The sequence below is a fragment of the Microcaecilia unicolor genome, chromosome 7 (genome assembly GCF_901765095.1).
Source record: "Microcaecilia unicolor chromosome 7, aMicUni1.1, whole genome shotgun sequence".
Taxonomy (NCBI): Eukaryota; Metazoa; Chordata; class Amphibia; order Gymnophiona; family Siphonopidae; genus Microcaecilia; species Microcaecilia unicolor.
In genome coordinates, this window is record NC_044037.1 from 278,281,515 (window position 1) to 278,303,037 (window position 21,523).

The following is a 21,523-nucleotide window of genomic DNA, read 5'->3' on the forward strand; positions in this document are numbered from 1 at the left end:
TAGCCTGATTGATTACAGTGCATCACCTTATTGATTTCCAAAACTTCTGACATTTGAACTAACACAGCCTTTTCAAGAACCTTAGATAGCAGCAAAAGGTTGAAGATTGACCACCCTCAATCTTCCCCTTCTTCAAAACTGGGGTAATTATGACTTGTCTGGTACCTTTCCATAAAAGAAGCAAGATAGATAAGAATAAGGCACATGATCAAACTGAAATGTTGATTTAACAACATAAAAACTGAGTCATCTCAACACAAGAGGCAAGCCTGAAAAGATCCAAGTTACTATTTAAAAAAAATCAACTCTTATGTCCACTGTGGATGACAACTGTACCCTGTCATGACCTTGCTGAATAGAATCTGAATCTAATCAGTTGCCATCCATAGAGGAGAACAACAGTGGTACACTAGAGGTATCACTGGTAGATGTTAGGCTGCTTATAAATCTGCAGGGGTGTCTTCGGTATTATTTGTTCTATTTACACTTAAGACTTTCTCAGCAGATGAATCGTGAATTCCTGAAAACAATTGGTCTGTGGACTTTTCCTTTAGGAAGCCATCCAATCCTTTTTTATACTCTGCTAAGCTAACCGCCTTTACCACATTCTCTGGCAACGAATTCCAGAGCCCATACGTCAGGCCCCCTCCCTGCCCATCTTCAAAGCCCTGCTCAAAGCCCACCTCTTCAATGTCGCCTTCGGCACCTAACCACCATACCTCTATTCAGAAATCTAGACTGCCCCCACTTGACACTTGGCATTTCGCTTTTTAGATTGTAAGCTCTTTTGAGCAGGGACTGTCCTTTGTTAAACTGTACAGCGCTGCGTAACCCTATTAGTGCTCTAGAAATGTTAAGTAGTAGTAGAATTCCCGAGTTTAATTACACATTGAGTGAAGAAATGTCTCCGATTCATTTTAACTTTACTACATTGTAGCTTCATCGCATGCCCCCCAGTCCTAGTATTTTTGGAAAGCATAAACAGACGCTTCACATCTACCCGTTCAACTCCACTCATTATTTTATAGACCTCTATCATATCTCCCCTCAGCTGCCTTTTCTCCAAGCTGAAGAGCCCTAGCCGCTTTAGCCTTTCCTCATAGGGAAGTCTTCCTATCTCCTTTATCATTTTTGTCACCCTTCTCTGTACCTTTCCTAATTCCACTATATCTTTTTAGAGATGCAGCGACCAGAATTGAACACAATATTCGAGGTGCGGTTGCACCAGGGAGCGATACAAAGACATTAGAATATCCTCATTTTTGTTTTCCATTCCTTTCCTACTAATACCTAACATTCTATTTGCTTTCTTAGCAGCAGCACACTGAGCAGAAGTTTTCAAAGTATCATCAACGACGACACCTAGATCCCTTTCTTGGTCTATGACTCCTAACGTGGAACCTTGCATGACGTAGCTATAATTCGGGTTCCTCTTTCCCACATGCATCACTTTGCACTTGCGTACATTAAACGTCATTTACCATTTAAACGCCCAGTCTCCCAATCCTCTTGTAATTTTTCACAATCCTCCCGCGATTTAACGACTTTGAATAACTTTGTGTCATCAGCAAATTTATTTACATCACTAGTTACTCCCATCTCTAGGTCATTTATAAATATGTTAAAAAGCAGCAGTCCAGGCACAGACCCCTGGGGAACCCCACTAACTACCCTTCTCCATTGAGAATACTGACCATTTAACCCTACTCTCTGTTTTCTATCTTTTAACCAGTTTTTAATCCACAATATTGATTGTATTAGTACAGGTGTCACGTGGTCGTATTTTGAGGATTGACATAAGTCGTACAGATGTATTCTGTACTGATTGTTTTAGAAGAGAATTTAAGATTCCTGCATAGAGAGAATTAGTAACAGTCGCATATAACTTTCTTTTGGGACTTGGAGTCCAGGAGACAGCACACCAAATGAAATTTGCACAAAGACCAGAAACGTTGACTGACTACTCAAGCAACCTGTGATTCAAAAGAAAGGACCTGGTCCAAAATGATCCCTAGATAAGTCTCACACAGTGGAACTACAGAACCTAGCATGAATCCAAGGGTACTGAAAGAATTCAAACTTGAAATTGCGGATCTGCTATTAGCAGTCTGTAGCTTGTCAATAAAATCGACCATAGTACCTGAATATTGGAGGTTAGCCAATGTAACAGGATTTTACAACTGCACAAGTGACCTGTCAACATGGGCCCACAAGATCTTCCAAGAGTAGGGCACCCCATTGATGGATCTTTTTGCTACTCACCTCAACAATAATGTCCTCCAGTTGTGTTTCAGGCTCAGATCACATGGCAGTCTAGTGTCAGATGCCTTTTATCTACTTTGAAGGAAGGGTCTTCTATATGCATATCCTCCCATACCTCTTGTACAGAAGACTTTGATGAAACTCGAGCAAGACTTTGGGAGCTATGATCCTAATTGCCCCTTGCTGGCCGAGGTAAATCTGGTTTCCTCCTCTTCCGGAGTTGTCTCTGAAGATCCATGGAAATTGGAATATTTTCCAACCCTCATCACACAGAATGAGGGGTCTTTTCTTCAAATATCAACTTCCAATCCTTGGCCCTCATAGCTTGGATGTTGAGGGCGTAGAATTTGAATCCTTAGATTTGCTGAATTGTGTCTCTTGCATCTTGTTGGTTTCCAGGAAAAACACAAAGAGGTATTACTCATTTAAGTGGAGGTTTGCCGTCTGGTGTGAAGACAAGACCTTAGATCCCTTCACTTGTCCCACACAAATTGCTTGACTATGTCGTACACCTCTATGATCCTGGTTTGAGAACCAACTCTGTGAGGGTTGATCTAAGTGCAGTTCTTATCACTGTGTGGGAGGTAAGCCAATAAGTTGTTCACTTCATGAGAGGTTTGCTATTGAACCGGCACAATATGAAACAGATATGGTGGACTGTTGAGTTAGTCATCGAGCACACAGCACTTGTATTGTGATGCATACAGATGATTGGAGGTGGCGTATTTAACCAGCCAACGGAGGGTCAATAGACACACGCTGTTTTTCCATTGAAGACCAGTTATCTAGCGTTTATGTGGAAACACGTTTACAGCGTCCAAGCGGAAGGCGTGGCGTCTGCAGGAAAAGGACTATCTAGCTGGCAGGCCTGAGTTCTGGATCATTTGTGCATGATATAATGTATAAGTATGGTAAAACATATGTAAAATAAGAAACAGCTTAAGTATGCAGTTTAAAATGTAAAAACAGTTGTTTTGTATTCAAATACAGGTGGTGCAAGGTGAGTGGAGGAATGAATGTGTGAGGTTTTAACATTAGGTAGCAGTGCTGGTGAGGTTAGTGGGCATTGCAATACAATAAAACGTTTTTGTGATATGAAAAAATACTGGAGTCTTTGTGTAATAGATATTGACAAAGCCCCCATCAAACTTCCAACTGTCATGGGATCTCAACGTTGTCTTAACCCAGCCACTTTCAAGCCCCTTGATTCCTATTATCTGAAGTATTTGACCTGAAAAGTTATGTGTTTGGCAGCGGTCACTTCAGCTTGCAGAGGCAGTGAGCTTCTGGCCCTAGTAGCTGATCCACCTTACACTAAGTTTCATCACAACAGAGTTGTTATCAATATCGTACAGGGCCAGTTTTAAAACTCTGTTTTTGATTTTCAAGGTCCACGGCTTTCTAAAATCTAGATTGTATCAGGTGAAGTTGTCAGGTTCTCTCTCACCATCCTGGTCTCCTGACTGCGAGGTGCCATAAGGTTTGCCACCATCTCCAGTCCTGTTCAATGTTATGATGCCTCTGTTAGGTGAAAGATTGGAGACAGCAGGGTTTTCTACTTTCATTTATGTGGATGATGTCGCAATCTATATCACTTTCAAGACTGGTCTTCCAGAAATTGTCCCTAAGATTAGGCTTGGTTTTGATTTATTGGAATCCTGGGCTTCCAAATTTAAAGTTAAATAGAGATGAGAATACATTTCTTGTAGGAACTAACCCCTTCGACCGTACCGTATATAATAATTTTACCATTGACAACACGTCCTACCCCCTAGACACTGCTCTTAGGGTACTGGGTGTATTAATTGACAGTCAACTCATGTTCAATCCTCAGGTTTCCTCAGTAGTGAAAAAATCCTTCAGGTCTCTTTGGAAGCCGAGGAGAATAAGATTATATTTCTTGCCTGATATCTTTAGACTGATAGTTTAAGCCTTGGTTATAACTCAGTTCGATTACTGCAATTCCATCTATTCTGGATGTAAGGAGGGTGTCCTAAAACAGCTGCAAACGACTCAAATACAGCAGCTAGGCTTGTCCTCAAAGTATCGCATTTGATAGAGCGACTCTATGCAAGCTGCGCTGGCTGCCCATTAAAGCCAGTATTATTTTTAAGTTGGGGTTTTGTCTTTTAGATATTATGTGTCATGACACCAGATTACATGCAGCCCTTAATGACTATTCCCCTACACAATATAACCTCTGGTTCTAGGGACTACCTTAGAATTCATCTTCCAGATTTCAAGAGAGTGCGCTATAAGTCAGTTCACTCTGCAAACTTTAGATACCAAAGTGCTAAGTGGTGGAACTTAACTGCCAATGGCAATCAAGGGTCAGCCTGATTACTTGGTACTCTGAATGTAAATAGTTTAAAGGAATATTTCCTCTGAAAAATTATTCCTGGCCCCCATATGTTGGCTTTGCTTCTCTGCATTGATTATTATCTAGTGAAGCGATGTCTAATAAAACCTTGACAGTTGCTAGTAGTCTGATTTTTGAGTTTTCACATGTTGGTTTGAGTCAGTGACCAAGGGTTCATGAGTGGAGGCGTGGCCTAGTGGTTAGGGTGGTGGACTTTGGTCCTGGGGAACTGAGGAACTGAGTTCGATTCCCACTTCAGGCACAGGCAGCTCCTTGGGACTCTGGGCAAGTCACTTAACCCTCCATTGCCCCATGTAAGCCGCATTGAGCCTGCCATGAGTGGGAAAGTGCGGGGTACAAATGAAACAAAAATAAAAAAAAATGTTCTGTATCCTCATGTTCTAGATCAGCAAATCATTCAGTACAATAATCTGTTTGTCCTGTTCTTGCTTTCTGTTACCAAGTGGTTAGAGCAGCAGGCTGTGAACCAGGAATGTTGGAATTTGAATTCTACTGATATTCCCTTTTACCTTGCCTCAGATACAAAGTTGTAAGCCATCCATGGATAGGGGAATGTAAACTCACCTTGAGCCACTTTTGAAAAGGGGATGAGCTATATTAAAAAAAAAAAATTTCCATGCTTGGACAATGCTACAAATTTTCCTCAGTGGAAATCCAATGTGGTATGTTTTTCAGTTTTAGACTTTCTAAACAATGTTTTGTTTCCTAAATTGCTATAATTTTTTTTTTTTTAGGTAGATTCCAGGTTAAAAGCTCTAAATGCAACATTTAGAGTGAAAAATCCCGACAAGTAAGTTTGTTTACGTCTTACTGAGGTTCTTTTTTTTTTACGATACTAACGTTTTATGTTGCAATGTCTTTCTTAGTACTCCAAACATTGAGCTTTATCAGCATTTTTTCATTAAAAAAAAGTTACAATGAGCAATTTAAAACAATCTGAGATTGCCAGTTGAAATGTATATTTACATCCTGGTCATCATTAAATATGGCTGGAGAATCAATTAACTGCATCATCTATCTAGCATGTATGTTCCTGGGTATTTGTGAATGAGGGTTTATATTGCTGGACCCCAAAAGAGACCAGTTCTGTTTGAGGTGGAAGATAAAGGTCAATAGAAAAAAACCTGCTAGGCCAAAGAAAAAAAAAAAAGTGGAAAAAAGCTGGCCTGCTGGCTAACTGTGTGCAACTGAGCATTATCACAGTTTATATGAGATGTAGGTGTTTTGAAACTCCTATTTGTGTTTATATCCATGAGCGTATAAATCCTACTGAAGCAGCATCTGTTAACTCGGGCAGTTCAGTAGGAAGCAGAAAAATGCTGTATTGTCTAAACTATTTCTGAAGCTGCAGCATTTGCTCATACAGACAGTTTGGTAAAGGCCATGGGAGTGTTATATTGTGGATTGGGAGCTGGTTAAATCATAGAAAACAGAGAATAGGGTTAAATGGCCAGCTCTTTCAATGGAGGAAGGTGAATTGTAGAGTGCCACAGGGATCTGTAGTGGGATTGGTGTTCTTAGCATATTTATAAATGACCTGGAAATGGAAACAGTGAATGAGATGATCAAATTTATTGACCTAAAACTATTCCAAATCATGGACTTCCGGTTGGGTGGCCATGCAAATCAGATGGAACTAATTTCACTCTGCACTCTCTCTACAGATTTTCCCCACAGATAATCCTCTCTGTCTCCTTCACCTTAAATATGTATTTCTCTTCCGGAATTGGTGATCACCATTGTGGAAAATGTAAGCCACATTGAGCCTGCAAATAGGTGGGAAAATGTGGGATACAAATTCTACAAATAAATAAATAAATAATCTGTATTTCCAGCCCACAGTGGAGGTAATATATTAGCAAAGTGGTGGGAGGCAGAGCGTTTCTTACAGAGGAGAGGCAAAGCCAACCCCTCCCTTAAGGAGTTGTACGTTGCTAAAGCTGAAAAACTGGCAGCTGGCAATGAGCACCAAGGGCCCAGACACTTACCGAAGTTGGTAATAAGCACTGAAAGGGTGGAGATAGAGAATGACGTGGAGATGGAGACGGGGACAGAGTGCGGACGGGGACAGACTTTGTACCCGTGTCATTTTCTTCTTTGAAGCCTGTTAATGAACTGGAGTGTTATTTATGTTTGAGTGATGCAGACGATATTTTGTTTTCTTTTTTTTTTTTTTTGGAAAAACAAGCAAATGTGCTAGCCACAACTAGCAAAATTTGCATGGGGGATGCTGTACAATCCTGCAACCAGCACATCTTCCAAAAAGACATCATCTATTGCAGGAAGGACTGAGGAAGACAGGAGAGCTAGAATGAATCCTGAGATAGTTGATGACTTACTCATCCACAGATTAAAAAATCATAACAGTGCGTCATAAGGCATATTTCTCCCCAGTTAGGGCATACAGAGCGGGTTGTATTTTGTATCACTGGACATTTTTACAGGGTGGATTAGGATTCCTTGGGGTAGTAGAAGTCAGCTGCTGTTGGGTTTGGAAGGGTAGAAGGTGGTGGTGGGAGGGGGTTATTACAGTTGCTCATTGTTATTATTGTTTTCTATTTGTGATTTATAAACAGTTGCACAGCATATTGTTCCTTTCCTTGTCATCAAGCAGATGAAGCCATTACGTATGGGTTGTGTCCATCAACCAGCAGGGGGAGATAGAGAGCACTCAACTTTTCACAGTGCCTCATGGCCAGCTAGCTCCACTGCCTCTTCAGTATTTGAAACTTCCAAAGCAGTATGGCAAACCGCAATGGGAATAACATGAACTTTCCTCACAGCGAACGATGGCCCCTTAACAAGGGCATGAACTCAAAAAAGGAGGGAATGAACTCATCCTCCTGGAGGGAATAAACTCATCCTCCACTTTGTATAAACGGAAGGAATACTTGCATCCTCCTGGAGGGAATAAACTCATCCTCCCAAAACATGAACTGGAGGGAATGAACTCATCCTCCTATAACTGTAACAAGAATCCTGAAGACTGTTTTCCGACTCCCCAAGGAAGGAATATAACTTCAGGAAACAAGAACAGCACCTAAAATCAGAATCACTGTAATACAGACAGTCACACAGGGAGGGCTCATGGCTTCATCTGCTGTGACTAAAGGAAAGAAAATTATCATGGTAAGAACCTAATTTTCCCTTCCTTGTCATCAAGCAGATGAAGCCATTACGTATGGGATGTAACAAAGCAATCCCTAAATAGGGTGGGAACAAGCCACACCACGCGCTAGCACCTGTGCTCCAAAACGTGCATCCCTCCTGGCAGCCACATCCAGCCTGTAATGTCGGGCGAAAGAGAGCTTAGAAGCCCATGTTGCAGCACTGCAAATCTCATGAAGAGATAGTGCTCAAGTTTCCACCCAGGAAGAGGAAATCGCTCTTGTGGAATGTGCCTTAAAGGCTTCAGGCGGAGCCCGGCCAGACAGCAGAAATGCTGAAACCCACGGGGCGGGGATAGGAGTGAACTTTGTCCCTGTGTCATTTTCTAGGTGGAGGGAGAGAATGGCAAGGATACAATTTTTGCAGTGGTACTGGAGGAATTAAGCGTAGAGAAAACAGAGATTACCAATGCTGTGCTAAGCAAACTTGAAGAAAAATTGGACTTGTTTAGAGAACAGATGGAGAAATGGTTGTATGAGATTGAAACAGTGCAGGAGGCGTATAAAAAAGGATGGACTTAGCTGAGATTTGTGAATCTTTAGCTTGCCAGAAGGAGTAGAGAGGTGGTACAATTTTGTATAAACAAAAGCTTTTAGAGAATTGTTTCCTGATTTCTAAAGCACAGCATAGGGAAGGGCACAAAGAGAGTTGTGGCTTAAACCAGAACCAGGGCTGCCATCACATTCATTTATTGTTAAATTGTGATATCAAGAAGTGGATCGTGTATTTAAACTGGCAAGAAAGCAGAAAAGCTGCAAGTATGGAAATCAGATACAGGGCCGTGCCGATGTGGTAAGCGGGGTAAGCACCACAGGAGGGCGCCCACCTCTGGAGGGCGCCGCCGCGGTGCTTACCCTCGCCCCACGCCGCCGAGGCCTTTAAATCTTTTACTTGCAGTCGCAGCAGCGTCTGTGAAAGCGGAGCGCTGCCGACGTCTCCCTTCCCTTCGCGCTGTTGGTTCCCTCAGTGTCCCGCCTTCTGACGTCAGAAGAAGGCGGGGCACTGAGGGAACCAACAGCGCGAAGGGAAGGGAGACGTCGGCAGCGCTCCGCTTTCACAGACGCTGCTGCGACTGCAAGTAAAAGATTTAAAGGCTCCCAGGGTGCGCCGCGATCATCTTCACGGGGGGGGGGGGGGGGGGGGCGCCAACTGTTCGTCTGCGGGGGGGGCGGCACAGACCCTTGGCAGGGGCCTGATCAGATAGTTTTTATATTCCCTGATTTAAGTACAGAAATAAGGATGAAGCAAAGCAAATTGGGAAAGCATAAGAGTGCATTACAAGAGATGTTTACCAATTGAATTATGGCATCCAGTCAAATTACTGGTCATTGTGGGTGGTAAGTGAAATTTTCTACAATTGGTGAAGGAGGTGGAGGCATTTTGAAAACTTAGGATGACACAGGAAGCAGAGGTTGGAGCCCGCTTGGAGTAAATTCCCCTCAAAAGTCAGCAGATTAATTGGAGAACTTACAGATAAATCAGAGAAAGGTAGGCAGCAGACAACAGCTGTCTCAGTGGAGTTTACCCAGACTATGGATCAACCTTCTCTTTCACAGAAGCAAACTGAGAGATTCTATTTGCACAGTAAAGAGGGGGCATTGATCTCATCTGAATTAGCGAACGACGATATGGAGGTGGAGTAGGTGGTGGCAGAAGAAGGCCAGGAGCAGATGTGACCTTAAGAATTGTGACAATTTTAGTATCACATATCCTGTTGGAGAGATGCAGTGATAGCTTTGGGGAAATTTTAATAGGATTGGAGGGGGACATGCCAAGACTGTATGGGGGACGGAAGTTGCTGGGGTTGTTTTGTGTGTTTTGGGAGACAATGGGTTTGAGAAGGTATAAGTGAAATACTGAGGAAAAAGTAAATAAGCTGTAATTGGGGAGGGAGAAACTGAGGGAGAGCAGGTTTCCATGGAAAAAATGATGGGTGATAGAGGGGATGGAGGCAGAGGGGAGGGAGGGGGGGAGTATAGGACAGCTGTAAGACTTTAGGTCTGGTCATTTGATAAAGCCAGAAGGAAGCCCGTAGGGTTGGCAAGGAGGAATGGGGGGTCGAGAGCAGCAGGGTAAGGAGCGGCCCATTAGAAAAAGCTCTCTACAGTAGGGTTATGGGGATTTAGAATTTTAAATTTGTGATGTGAAATGCGGAGGGACCTTAACCACCCTATCAAAAGAAAGTGAATGCTTAAACATCTCAGAGTTGCCTAGGAGGACATTGCATTTCTTCATGAAGTGCAATTCACTTCAGAGGAGATGGTGAAATTACAACGGAGTGATTAGGGGGTAGTACAGCTCTCATCCTTTGGGTCAAAAAAAGGGAAGCGGTAATATTAGTAAGAAGGCACATTCCTTTTGTGATACAGAATTCAAAAGGGGATACCCTGGGGAGAGGGACTTGGCTAATGGGCAGAATAGATGACTGGGAGGTGATGTTGGTGAATTTATATGCCCCAAATCAGAGTAAAGTTTTTTAAAGTGTGCTAAGGGGACTCTGGGACTACAACAAGAGATTATAATCTGTGGAGATATGAATTGTGTATTAATAAAGTGGGATAGATCTAGGAAGGCGAGGATTGAGTTGAATCAGGAAGGAAAGAAATTGTTTAGAAAGATTTCAATTGGAAAACATGACGGGTGTTCACAATCCTGGTAGTGGGGAATACATTTTCAATTCTGGGAAATATTATACGTAGACTATATTTTTACAGGAAAAAAAACTCTTTACACATGGGGGGAGCTTCAGCTCCACCCAATTATGATATCGGATCATACCATGGAAACTGGGGTGTTAACAGTGGAACAGAGCAGGGGGCAGAAAACTCAGTGGAGGGCAAATATCTAGCTATTATCTTGGGAAGATGTACAGCAGAGAACTGTGGCTAAATGGCAGGAGTATATGGAACTAAATGAGATGGAAGTAGTAGTCCTGCAGGTCTTTTGGGATCATGGCATAGCCGCTGAGAGGGGGGGCAGGGGGGACAAAATTCCCCGGGCCCGGGGCTCCAAGGGGGGCCCGGCGCTGCAGGCCCACCTGCCCTCCGTTCTCGACCGTCTGCCCCTTGCATTGAAATTGCAGTCTCACCTCCGTGAAAGCAGTGCTGAAGGCAGCAGAACGCCTCCCTTTGGCCCTCCTTCCCTCCGTGTCCCGCCCTCATCTGACGTAACTTCCGCGAGGGCGGGACACAAGGAGGGAAGGAGGGACGAAGGGAGGCGTTCTGCTGCCTGTAGCGCTGCTTTCATGGAGGTGAGACTGCGATTTCAATGCAGGGGGCCCGGCCCGGTGGCGGATGGAGGGGGGGAGCGGCAGCGACCTCGGGGGGGGGGGGTGGAGGGGGGGAGTGGCGGTGGTGACCTCGGTGGGGGTGGAGGGGGAGCAGCGGCGGCGACGACCTCGGGGTGGTGGGATGGCGGGCTTGCCCCGGTCCCGGCCCAGTCTCTCAGCGGCCCTGGATCATGGCAAAGCAGACCTGTGTGGAATGCTAATCCTGGATGCAGTGAGAGGCAGCATCTTTTGGAGTAAATTGCACAAATTCAGAGGTAACATGGAGTGAACCCAACTGGGCTCAATTAGTTGATCTTAAGCATAGGTTAAATCTGTCAGAGAAAAGGGGTTCCAAAGTGACAACCAAAGAAAAGTCCAGAAGTCAATCTTGACCCAACACACTACCTTGAAGTTTGTAACTGTGCTGTGTGCTTTGCAGCTTTTTTGTATAACCTGTGACTGAGTTTTACTTTTAATTCTTAATTATTATTCCCCACTCAACTCATTGCATTGATGAAAGACCCCTGAAGAAGGTTTTGTAGACTAAACATGGCCCATGTTGGTTCAAGGTTGTCTTAGCATCTTATGAACATTGGGGAATAAAGTTTCTTGGTTTAAGAAGCATTGGACTTCTGGACTTTACTTTGGTTGTCATTTTGGAATCACTTTGGTTGGCGACTTCCACTCCTACCCCCTCCCCCTTTTTTTTTTTGTTTTGTTTGATTACTGTGGAAGCTCTTTTCCCCTGTTGGAGACCCATCAAATGGAATATCTGTTACAGAAGACCAAGCAAGATTTTTGTTTTTGGGCAGGGAAGCTTTTAACATGGCAACTTAAATGACAGAAAAATATTAAGTGGGTCAGTAGAATCACAGGAGAGGGAGGGAGGATGCTTACAACCACAAAGGCTATTGCATGTGAATTTAAAGCCTTTTATGAACATTTATATTCCTCAGAGTTAAGGTGCTCAGAAGCTGAAATACCGCAGTACTTGCAATAGGTGAACCTCCCTGAGTCTCAGTGATGGAGTAACCCAGTGATTAGTATAGTGGGCTGAGAACCAGAGGAATTGGACTCAATTCCCACTGCAGCTCATTGTGACCCAGGGCAAGTCACTTAACCCTCCATTGCCCCAGGTACCGGAAACTTAGATTGTGAGCCCACTAGGGACAGAGAAAGTGCCTATATATAATATGTAAACCATTTTGTAACACGAGTCCAGAATAATTGCTATTTAGTAGTGTTCTGACAGCTAAGTACCTCTGGATACCTACAGTACCCCCTAGGGTGCCTCTGCAGACGTAAGGACTATTGTAGTGATTTACAGTTGGGTACAGTAGGTTTTTGGTGGGTTTTTGGAGGGCTCACTATACAGTATAAGGGAGCATCGGTGAGATGTGTACCTGGGAGGTTTTAGGTGTAGTCCACTGCAGTGCCCCCTAGGGTGCCTCACTACTCTGCTGGGATGTCTGTGTGGCCAGTCTACTAAGAATGCTGGCTCCTCCTATATCCCAGTGGCTTGATTTTGTGCGTTTTTCACTTGGTCTTGTTTTTTGTTTGAAAATGGATCAAAAAGATAAAAGCACAGAGTACAAAAACATCTAGCAAGTGACCATTTTAAAAAAAAAAAAGATAAGATGTTTTGCTGTTTCAAAAATTGCTATATTCGCCATTCGGATTCTGGACGTTTTGAGCAAAACGTCCAAAGTCAGCCTTAGATAGCATATTGAAAATTCCCCTCCGTGCAGTGGAAAAAAAGAAAGAAAAGGCAGTGTGTTTAGCCTGAGATGCTGAAAAGTCCCTTTGATTTGGTGAAGCTTGGAGAAAACTTTGGATGCTGGGTGAAAATGTGGTATTGTGAGCTTTGGGGAGAGATAGTGATGAATGAGGAACAATCAGAGGAGTTCAGATTGAGCAGAGGTCACCACTTCTTTTGGCATTGGCCATGGAGTCCTTAGCAGCCAGAATACAGTGGAGTGGAGGAGTAGCCTAATGGTTAGAGCACTAGCCTTGACATCCAGAGGTGGCCAGTTGAAATCCCACTGCTGCTCCTTGTGATTTTGGGCAAGTCACTTAACCCTCCATTGCCTCGGGTACAAAATTAGATAAATAGTCTTTCCAGGGACTGAGGAAATACCCAGTGTACCTGAATGTAACTCACCTTGAGCTACTACTGAAAAAAGTGTGAGCAAAATCTAAATAAAAGGTATAGCTCTTTTGGTAGTGAAAGGGAAGAAACATAAAGTGCTTCTTTATGCTGAGGATACTTTGGTATTCATGACAGATCCTCTCCGGTCCTCCAGACATTTAGTGGAAATGTTGAGAAGGTTTGGAGAAAGATCTGGCTTCAAAAGCAAATATCGACAAAACCAAGACACGTTTATTAACATTACCCCACAAGTGCTGGGTTCTTAGTACCCATTTAAAGTGGTGCAAAAAGAAGTGCAGTATTTGGGTATAATTATTACTAATAGGGTGGAAGATCTATTTTGTGTAAACTATGGGAAATTGACCCTTACATTGTGGAACAACTTTCAAGTTTGGGAAACCCTAACCTTATTGTGGTGGGGGAGAGTAGCCACTTTGAATATGATGGTGTTACCTACATTTCTTTTTTTTATTTGCCTATCTTTATTCCCAAGGGACAGTTGAAGAAATGGGACAGGATATTTAGGATGTATGGAAAGGCAAGAGGCAGAAAATTTGGTTGGAGGCTTTGCTTCAGGGGAAGGATCAGGGCAGGATAGGTTTTCCAGATCTTAGAAGGTATTACAGTCCAGCGATAGTTAAAGCTCTGTGAACAAAGTATTAAGAAGATTCCTCCTCCCTTTGGGTACGAGTGGAAAAGGTTGTGCTATCCCCATTCTCAGTCTTTGAGGACCCTCCAAAACTTATTGCAGGTTAAAGTGGACAATGCAAAACATAATTTACACAGGGACTCTACCCGATTAGAAATTGTATTGTTTAAGCTGAGTAGAATGGGATAAATTACCGTCCAAAATTATATAAAACACTACGTGATACTAACAAGGATAATCAACACCAAGGTTTATGTATCAGTGGTATAACTGGTTAAAAGTTCAGATAGAACCAGAGGAGTGGATTTGAATATTCATACAAGTTTCTTATATTACTAATTATAAACTAGTACAGTACAACTTGATTCATAGAGTATATTGGACACCAGAGCAGGGGAAACAAGCAGGCGACGAAAAAGGGTTTTGTTGGAGAAACTGGGGGATAAGAGGCACATTTGAGCACTTGTGGTAGGATTGTCTGCTGCTGCGTATGGAAGTAGAATATTAAACAGTGGACTGGGGAAAATTGGGCAGAATATCCTTTAAGCTCTCTCTTGCATGTGACCCCAGGGTGGGGAAATAATACTTTGGAGATGGGGGTGGTACATGAGTTTGCGCCACGTGCTGGAAATTTTCCAGCGCACCAAATGGATGTGTGTAAAAAAAATGAAATTACTGCCTGGGCCTCGCGGTAGCTGGGCAGTAGTTCAAAATTGATGCGCGTAATCGGCTTAGTAAAAGGGCCCCATAGGAATAAATCATACCATGTTGAAGGGCTGTGAAGCAGACAGTCCACACTGGCTTTATAACTCTCATGTTTAATAGCAAATTTGCATTTTTGCTTTTCGCAGAGCACTTTGAACTATATGCCAAGAACTGATGCATGTGGAGCTTTTCTCCTTTCTCTATGAAACACTAAGAGTTGCCAGAAAGGAAAGTTGGCCCTTGTGCAGAAAAGTTACTTCACGTTGACCTTGATTTGTGAATGGGAAATTAAATGGTTTTACACCAGTTACAAATAGACAGACGTTGTAGACATCAGTCTGCTGACTTGTTAAAATATACATTGTATTTCTGTATTTATAATGAATTTAGTGTTGTTTACAGTATCTCTTTAATATATCTGTGTGTTTATAAAAGGAGGTCTCTGAGGAATAATATAATTTTTACTTGTTAAATGCCAGAGTTCAGCAACAACTGATTGTTTTACCTTTTAAAAGGACAGTTGTTATCCTATATAATAATTTGCACCTCCAACGTTCCACGTCTGCATGCCTGGGTTCGTAACATCCATTCCCACTCATTGCCCCGCCCTCACGTCAAAACGTAATGATGTCAGAGAGCGGAACAATGAGAGGGAAGGGAACGCTGGAGGCGAGATGATGTCAGGAGGAGAGAATCGCGGGACATCGAGGGGAGGAAGGGGAGAGCAGGACAGAGGAGAATTGATGGATTGGATGGGAGGACAGTCATAGGCGCTCCATATAAGAGGCTTGGGGAGGCTAAGCCTCCCCAGCCCAACCGTGACCTTCCCCTGGCTGCTGCCCACCCCCCCCCCCCAATGCAGGGCTGCCTGGCGCAGCAGCACTGCAGCCAGGCAGCTCTCAGACGGTCCCTCCACTCCTTCCCACCCTCAGCTCCCCGATCGACAGCCCTCCTCTCCGTTCCTCTCCCCCTTGCGCATGTTTAACCCTTTACTTTCAGGTGCAGCGACGGCAGTGAAGAGGACAACACAGCGGGCTCGCCTCCAGCTTCTCCCTTCCCTCACACAGTGTCCCACCTTCTGCGATGATGCATTTCCTGTTTCCACGAGGGCGGGATACTGTGTGAGGGAAGGGAGAAGCTGGAGGCGAGCCCGCTTTGTTGTCCTCTTCACTGCCATTGCTGCGCCTGAAAGTAAAAGGGTTAAACGCGTGGGGGGGGGGGGGGAGGAAGGAATGGTGAGGAGAGCTGTCAGGGAGCTGAGGGCAGGGGAGAATGGAGAGTTGCTGGACATGGATGGAGAAGAGGGCAGGGGAGAATGGAGAGTTGCTGGACATGGATGGATGGAGGGGAGGGCAGGGGAGAATGGAGAGTTGCTGGACATGGATAGAGGAGAGGGCAGGGGAGAATGGAGAGTTGCTGGACATGGATGGAGGAGAGGGCAGGGGAGAATGGAGAGTTGCTGGACATGGATGGAGGAGAGGGCAGGAGAGAAAGGAGAGTTGCTGGACATGGATGGAGGAGAGGGCAGGGGAGAATGGAGAGTTGCTGGACATGGATGGAGGGGAGGGCAGGGGAGAATGGAGAGTTGCTGGACATGGATGGAGGAGAGGGCAGGGGAGAAAAGAGAGTTGCTGAACATGGATGGAGGAGAGGGCAGGGGAGAATGGAGAGTTGCTGGACATGGATGGATGGAGGGGAGGGCAGGGGAGAATGGAGAGTTGCTGGACATGGATGGATGGAGGGGAGGGCAGGAGAGAGAGAGGAGAATTGCTGGACATGGATGGATGGAGGGGAGGGCATGGGAGAGAGAAGAATTGTTGGACATGGATGGATGAATGGGGGAGAGGAGAGAGGAAATTTGCTGGACATGGATGGATGGAGGGGAGGGCAGGGGAGAATGGAGAGTTGCTGGACATGGATGGGTGGAGGAGAGGGCAGGGAAGAATGGAGAGTTGCTGGACATGGATGGATGGAGGGGAGGGCATGGGAGAGAGAAGAATTGCTGGACATGGATGGATGAATGGGGGAAGGGGAAAGAGGAAATTTGCTGGATATGGGTGGATGGAGGAGAGGATAGGGGAGAATGGAGAGTTGCTGGACATGGATGGATGGAGGGGAGGGAAGTCAGCAAGGAGATGCACATGGATGGAGGGGAGGGAAGAGAGGAGAAATGCTGGACATGGAGTCTGTGTACTCTATTTTTTTTTAATTACTATAAATAAAAATCACAAAAAAAGAAAGATTTAAACAAAAAAAACATAGAGAAAACAATCCATATCTCATACCCCTGGAGCATATTACTCATTATTTACCCTTCCCAATTATTGCTTATTGTGACAGAACATTTCTCCTAACAGTTCCCTTAAAAACATAATCGCCATTACATGATAACCTTGCTAGCGCCCGTCTCATTTGTGAGAAACGGGCCTTTTTTACTAGTTTGGTTATAAAACAGAAAATCTAGTTGAAACAAAAGTAGCAGCTATTTTTTTTTTTAATGTACTGGAATTTGTCAAGTAGGATTTTAAAACTTTAACAAAAGCGTACGGGGCTAGATTCTGGATATGGTGCCTGAAAATTCCGCGAGGAAAATAATATGACTAGGGGTATTCTTTAAAGTACACCTATATTTTATAGAATAGGCTTAAATTCCCACACGGTATATAGAATACACCGTTCGCCTTTCCACGTGACTAAATTTAGCCGCGGCCATTTACGTGCAAAGTGGGTGTATTCTATAACAATGCACATAGATCTTAGAAATGACCATGCCCCCTTTTCAACTATACGACTTAGAATTAAAGCGCACCACATTATAGAATATGCTTAGCGAGTTGTGCGCGTAAATCTTAATGCCAAGTAGTGCTGATAATGGCTTGTTAACATCCAATTAACAGCGCTGGTTAGCTAGTTTACCAATAAAGTTACATACGTTGTTATAGAATACGCTTCGATTTCCGCACGGAAATTAAAGCGCCATATAGAGTCCCAGAGACAGTGACTATATGGGATTTCTTTCAGTTTGATACCTTCAATTTTATCACTAACAGAAGAGGTGGTGGCAATTAAGGTTGTACATTCATTTTGAAATCACTGCTTTATTAAGAAAGCTATAACATCATTAGGTTTCACAGAATTTACAACAAAAAAGTGAAGTACACATCTGAGTTGAGCCAGCCCAGCAGGATTGGAAGGGTGGGGGTGGGGTGGCTGCCTAATGTGGAACATGCCTTATGGAACAATTCCCCTCTGCGTGTGTGTGTGTCTGAGCTCTGTGTGTATATTACCAGGGGAGAGACAAACACTTCCCTAACCGCTGCGCTTCAGTTTATTAGTTTCAATGCTGCAGAAGCTGAAATTGCCTATTCCTTAGAAACACATTGGGACATGTTTGGGGGGGACCTCATTTCTCTGGAACCCTCCAGTCCGATCTGGGCCATTTTTGAACTTAATGTATCTTCCTCACATCAAATTTTATCACTTTCCTTCAAGTTTTTCTAGTTATTTTTCCCCTGCACCCAAATGTTCCATTGGGTTGGAAAGAATTGTTTTAAATAAGTGCACATCTCTAGTGCTGCTATCCAGTCATCTGTAGAAGCACACAACATTGATTGCCCATTCCCTGCAAGTCGCAGAAATTATTTGCTTACCTGTCTGTGCAGAGGGAAGAAGGGGAGGACAGGGGAGGGTTAAATCAGCAATTTTTAAAATCTTATTTTATTCACGAATAAAAATGAAATAGGAAAAAAAAAATTCAATATTGGAAACTGGAAATCAAATTTTTTTTTTTCTGGTGCTTGCCCCTTTTTTAGTCACCATCGAGCTGTTTGATTTAGCTACGGCTGTTTTCCCTTCAATCTCATTGAAGGTTCCCAGTGACTTTAAGGGCTGTAGCCGGTGCAGTAGGACCGTCGCTGGCAAAGACACTCGTTCTTAGTGTCTTCAGTGTTTAAGGGCCTAAACATACACCTTCCAGCTGTATTCTTTGCCTTTGTATGAAGAAAAGAACCCAGCTGGCCAGAGAGGCTCAGAGACCTCAGCATTGACATCAGGAGGTGCATTGGACCACATGGCTGAGAGACCTATCTCAGACACTGGGAGTGGACGTGCATCAAGTGAGTCTCTACCTGCCTTGATGCCAGCTGCTGTTCAGGGCCCCCAGGACCAGTCCGCATCGGACCCGACCCCGAGGCAAAGTGATTCAACTTTGTCTCCATCAACTCCCTGGAGCATCAATGACCGGCATTGGGCGAAGGCCAAGATGCTTCAGCATCTATACCCCCCTTAATGCATGGTGCCAGGAGCTCCGTCGTACAGAGGGATTCGGTCCCCGAGAAGCATCGGCATTGGGAGGACTGCTCCCCCTCCATACAGGAGGTGCCAATGCGTGGATCTCCAAGTAGCCAGGACCAGGTACCGGTCTTGACCCCTGCAGTTCAGCAGTCTGTCTCTGAACCGATACCCCAGTCTTCCCTGATGACACCTCGCGATGCTAAATGATCTACCCAGGGTCAAATGGAGTTGCAGAGGGAATTGAACCTGGTTCCCTGAGATCTCAACCCTTCTGACTGTCAGGTCAGCAACCTGTTACACTACCCATTAGGCCACTCCTCCACTCCTTTATAGAATTAGTGATTATTTTTTTTCCACGCTGATTTTTGGATCACTTTTATAGAATCTAGTCTCAGTAATTAAGAATAAGAAACCAAAAAGTATTGATTGTATAACTCTTCACATCCTTTGACTCGATTCTCGGTAGAAGACCCTTTTGCAGTGACAACAGCTAGTAGTCATTTAGGGTAAGTGCCTACCAACTTTGCACAGGAGGATGGCGCATTTTTAGTACATTCTTTCAGATTGGTTGGGGAATGGCTGTGAACCGCAGTCTTCCAAGTCTTACTGTAGATCTTCTGTTGGATTCCACAAGGACACTTGAGGCTATTCACTTTCCACTTGCTGAGCCACATCGTTTTTTACTTTGTGCTTAGGGTCTTTGTCCAGCTGAAAGGTGGATCCCTTCTCCCTAGATCCAGATGTTAATTCGATATTTGTGAGAGTTTTCCTAGATTGAGTTTCTTTTGGGATAAAGGTCTCAGTTTGGGGATTTTGGTGGATTGTCATATCCTTCATCCAATCACAGTTGTCGGAATAAATTTATCTAAAGAGTGTTTTCAGCAGTTCCATGTTTGACATGTTTAGATCTTTGCCTCAATTTTGCTTCATTCAACAGAAGCAACTTTAGCTTTATGTTGGTTTTGCAACTGGAAGTAATTTGCATTTGCTGTATAACAAAGAATATTAAAAATTTATGCTATCCGTACTTGTTGGTTTCTTATTATTAGTTACTTTTTGAGAATTTCCTATAATTGTTCTTTCATATTTAAAGTGTAAAGTATGTTGGATAGATTAATGAAGCAAACTCCTGCACCTGAATTTTCTCATCTAGGCAGCAGATTGTGAAAAATGTACGAGGGAGTAAAGAGTTTTCACTGGGCGTTGTAGTATTAATGTTTCATCTTTTTGTTGAACCAGAACCATCAAACATATAAACGGCGAGTGACCGTACTCACTCGCAAATGCGCAGTAGAGACTTCCCTCTCTGTCCCGCCCCCACGTCAATACGTGATGACGGGGTGGGCGGGACAGAGAGGGAAACTGCGCCGCCGAGGTTGCTACCGCTCCCCCCCCCCACTCGGAGTCGCCGCCGCCACCCCTCCACCCGGCCCGGGCCCTCTCTTCCCTTCTGAACTTACACATCCATTCGCCGAACGCAGCAACGCACATCAGCTGAGCTGCAGTGAGCCCTTCCTTCTTTGCCTGTGGCCCCGCCCTCCTGTGACGTAACGTCAACGAGGGCGGGACACACACAGGCAGAGAAGGAAGGGGCAGCTCAGCTGATGTGCGTTGCTGCGTTCGGCGAATGGATCTGTAAGTTCAGAAGTGAAGAGAGGGCCCGGGCCAGGTGGAGGGGGGGCGGCGGCGACGACTTCGAGAGGAGGGGGAGCGGTGGCGACTTCGCGGGGGGGAGGGGAGCGGTGCTGACCGCGGGGGGAGGAAAACCTCAATACCAGCCCGTTTTTACGGGCTCAACGGCTAGTCTGCAAAGAAAGCACAGTGGGATCTTTGTTTTAATTCTGTCCCTATACATAAAATGTGTGATACTTTCAATGCTGTCTTCTCACATAAAGCACAATAGCAAAAACTGAGATAGATGCATCAAAGCCCACTTTTACATTGTTATATTCAGGATTGTGGACCCTCAGCAATAATTTCTTGCCTTCAAGATTAAAAGGGCAGTTCTATAAAACAGTGCCTAAATTGGAGGTTGTGATGAAGAGGGCAACTTTATTGGGCTCATTTGCTTTGGAATTAGATAGGGATGCAGTATTGAGACTTTCCCTGAGACATTTGGATTCAAGTTTTTTGGGGTCTAAAATAAGAATTTATCCTGACCTATCGAGAGAAACCCAGAAGAGACGCAAGGCTTTCTTGGCTTTGCATACAAGAACTTTGGCAATAGGAGCTAGCTTCCTGTTGAAATTTCCTTGTGTAGGTAGAATTGTATTTCAGTCTAAACAGTTTCAATTCTTTGACCCCAAACAACTGGAGGAATTCTTAGTAAGTAAGGAACAGGGTAAAGGTATAGTCCCATATGCTCACTGTTTATCGAACTAGGAGGAAACACCCGGGACGGGTGCATCATTATGAAAACTTTATTGTTTAAATATTTCCTTTAGATTATTAGTATGTAATCTTACATCTTGGATTAATTTCCTCAACTTGTGGTCGATATTTCAGTTGTAACTTGAATTAAGAAATTTACTTTTATTGCAATAATTTCTGACTTGTGTATTATCATGCATAATTGTGATTTATATTTGTTAAAAAAGCTTAATAAAATTAAAAAAAAAACAAAAAAAAAAGTGCCTAAATTAAGGTGCC

At 43.9% G+C, this 21,523-nt stretch overlaps 1 protein-coding gene across 1 annotated transcript in view; it reads left to right on the top strand.

Annotated features, from left to right (window-relative positions):
* The window catches only part of SNX4 (sorting nexin 4), a 131,974-nt gene that overhangs the window by 53,273 nt on the left and 57,178 nt on the right, over nt 1-21,523 (top strand). The window contains exon 6 of the mRNA XM_030209506.1: nt 5,377-5,432. Coding sequence (XP_030065366.1) covers nt 5,377-5,432 — 56 coding nt within the window. The remainder of the gene's footprint in view (nt 1-5,376; nt 5,433-21,523) is intronic.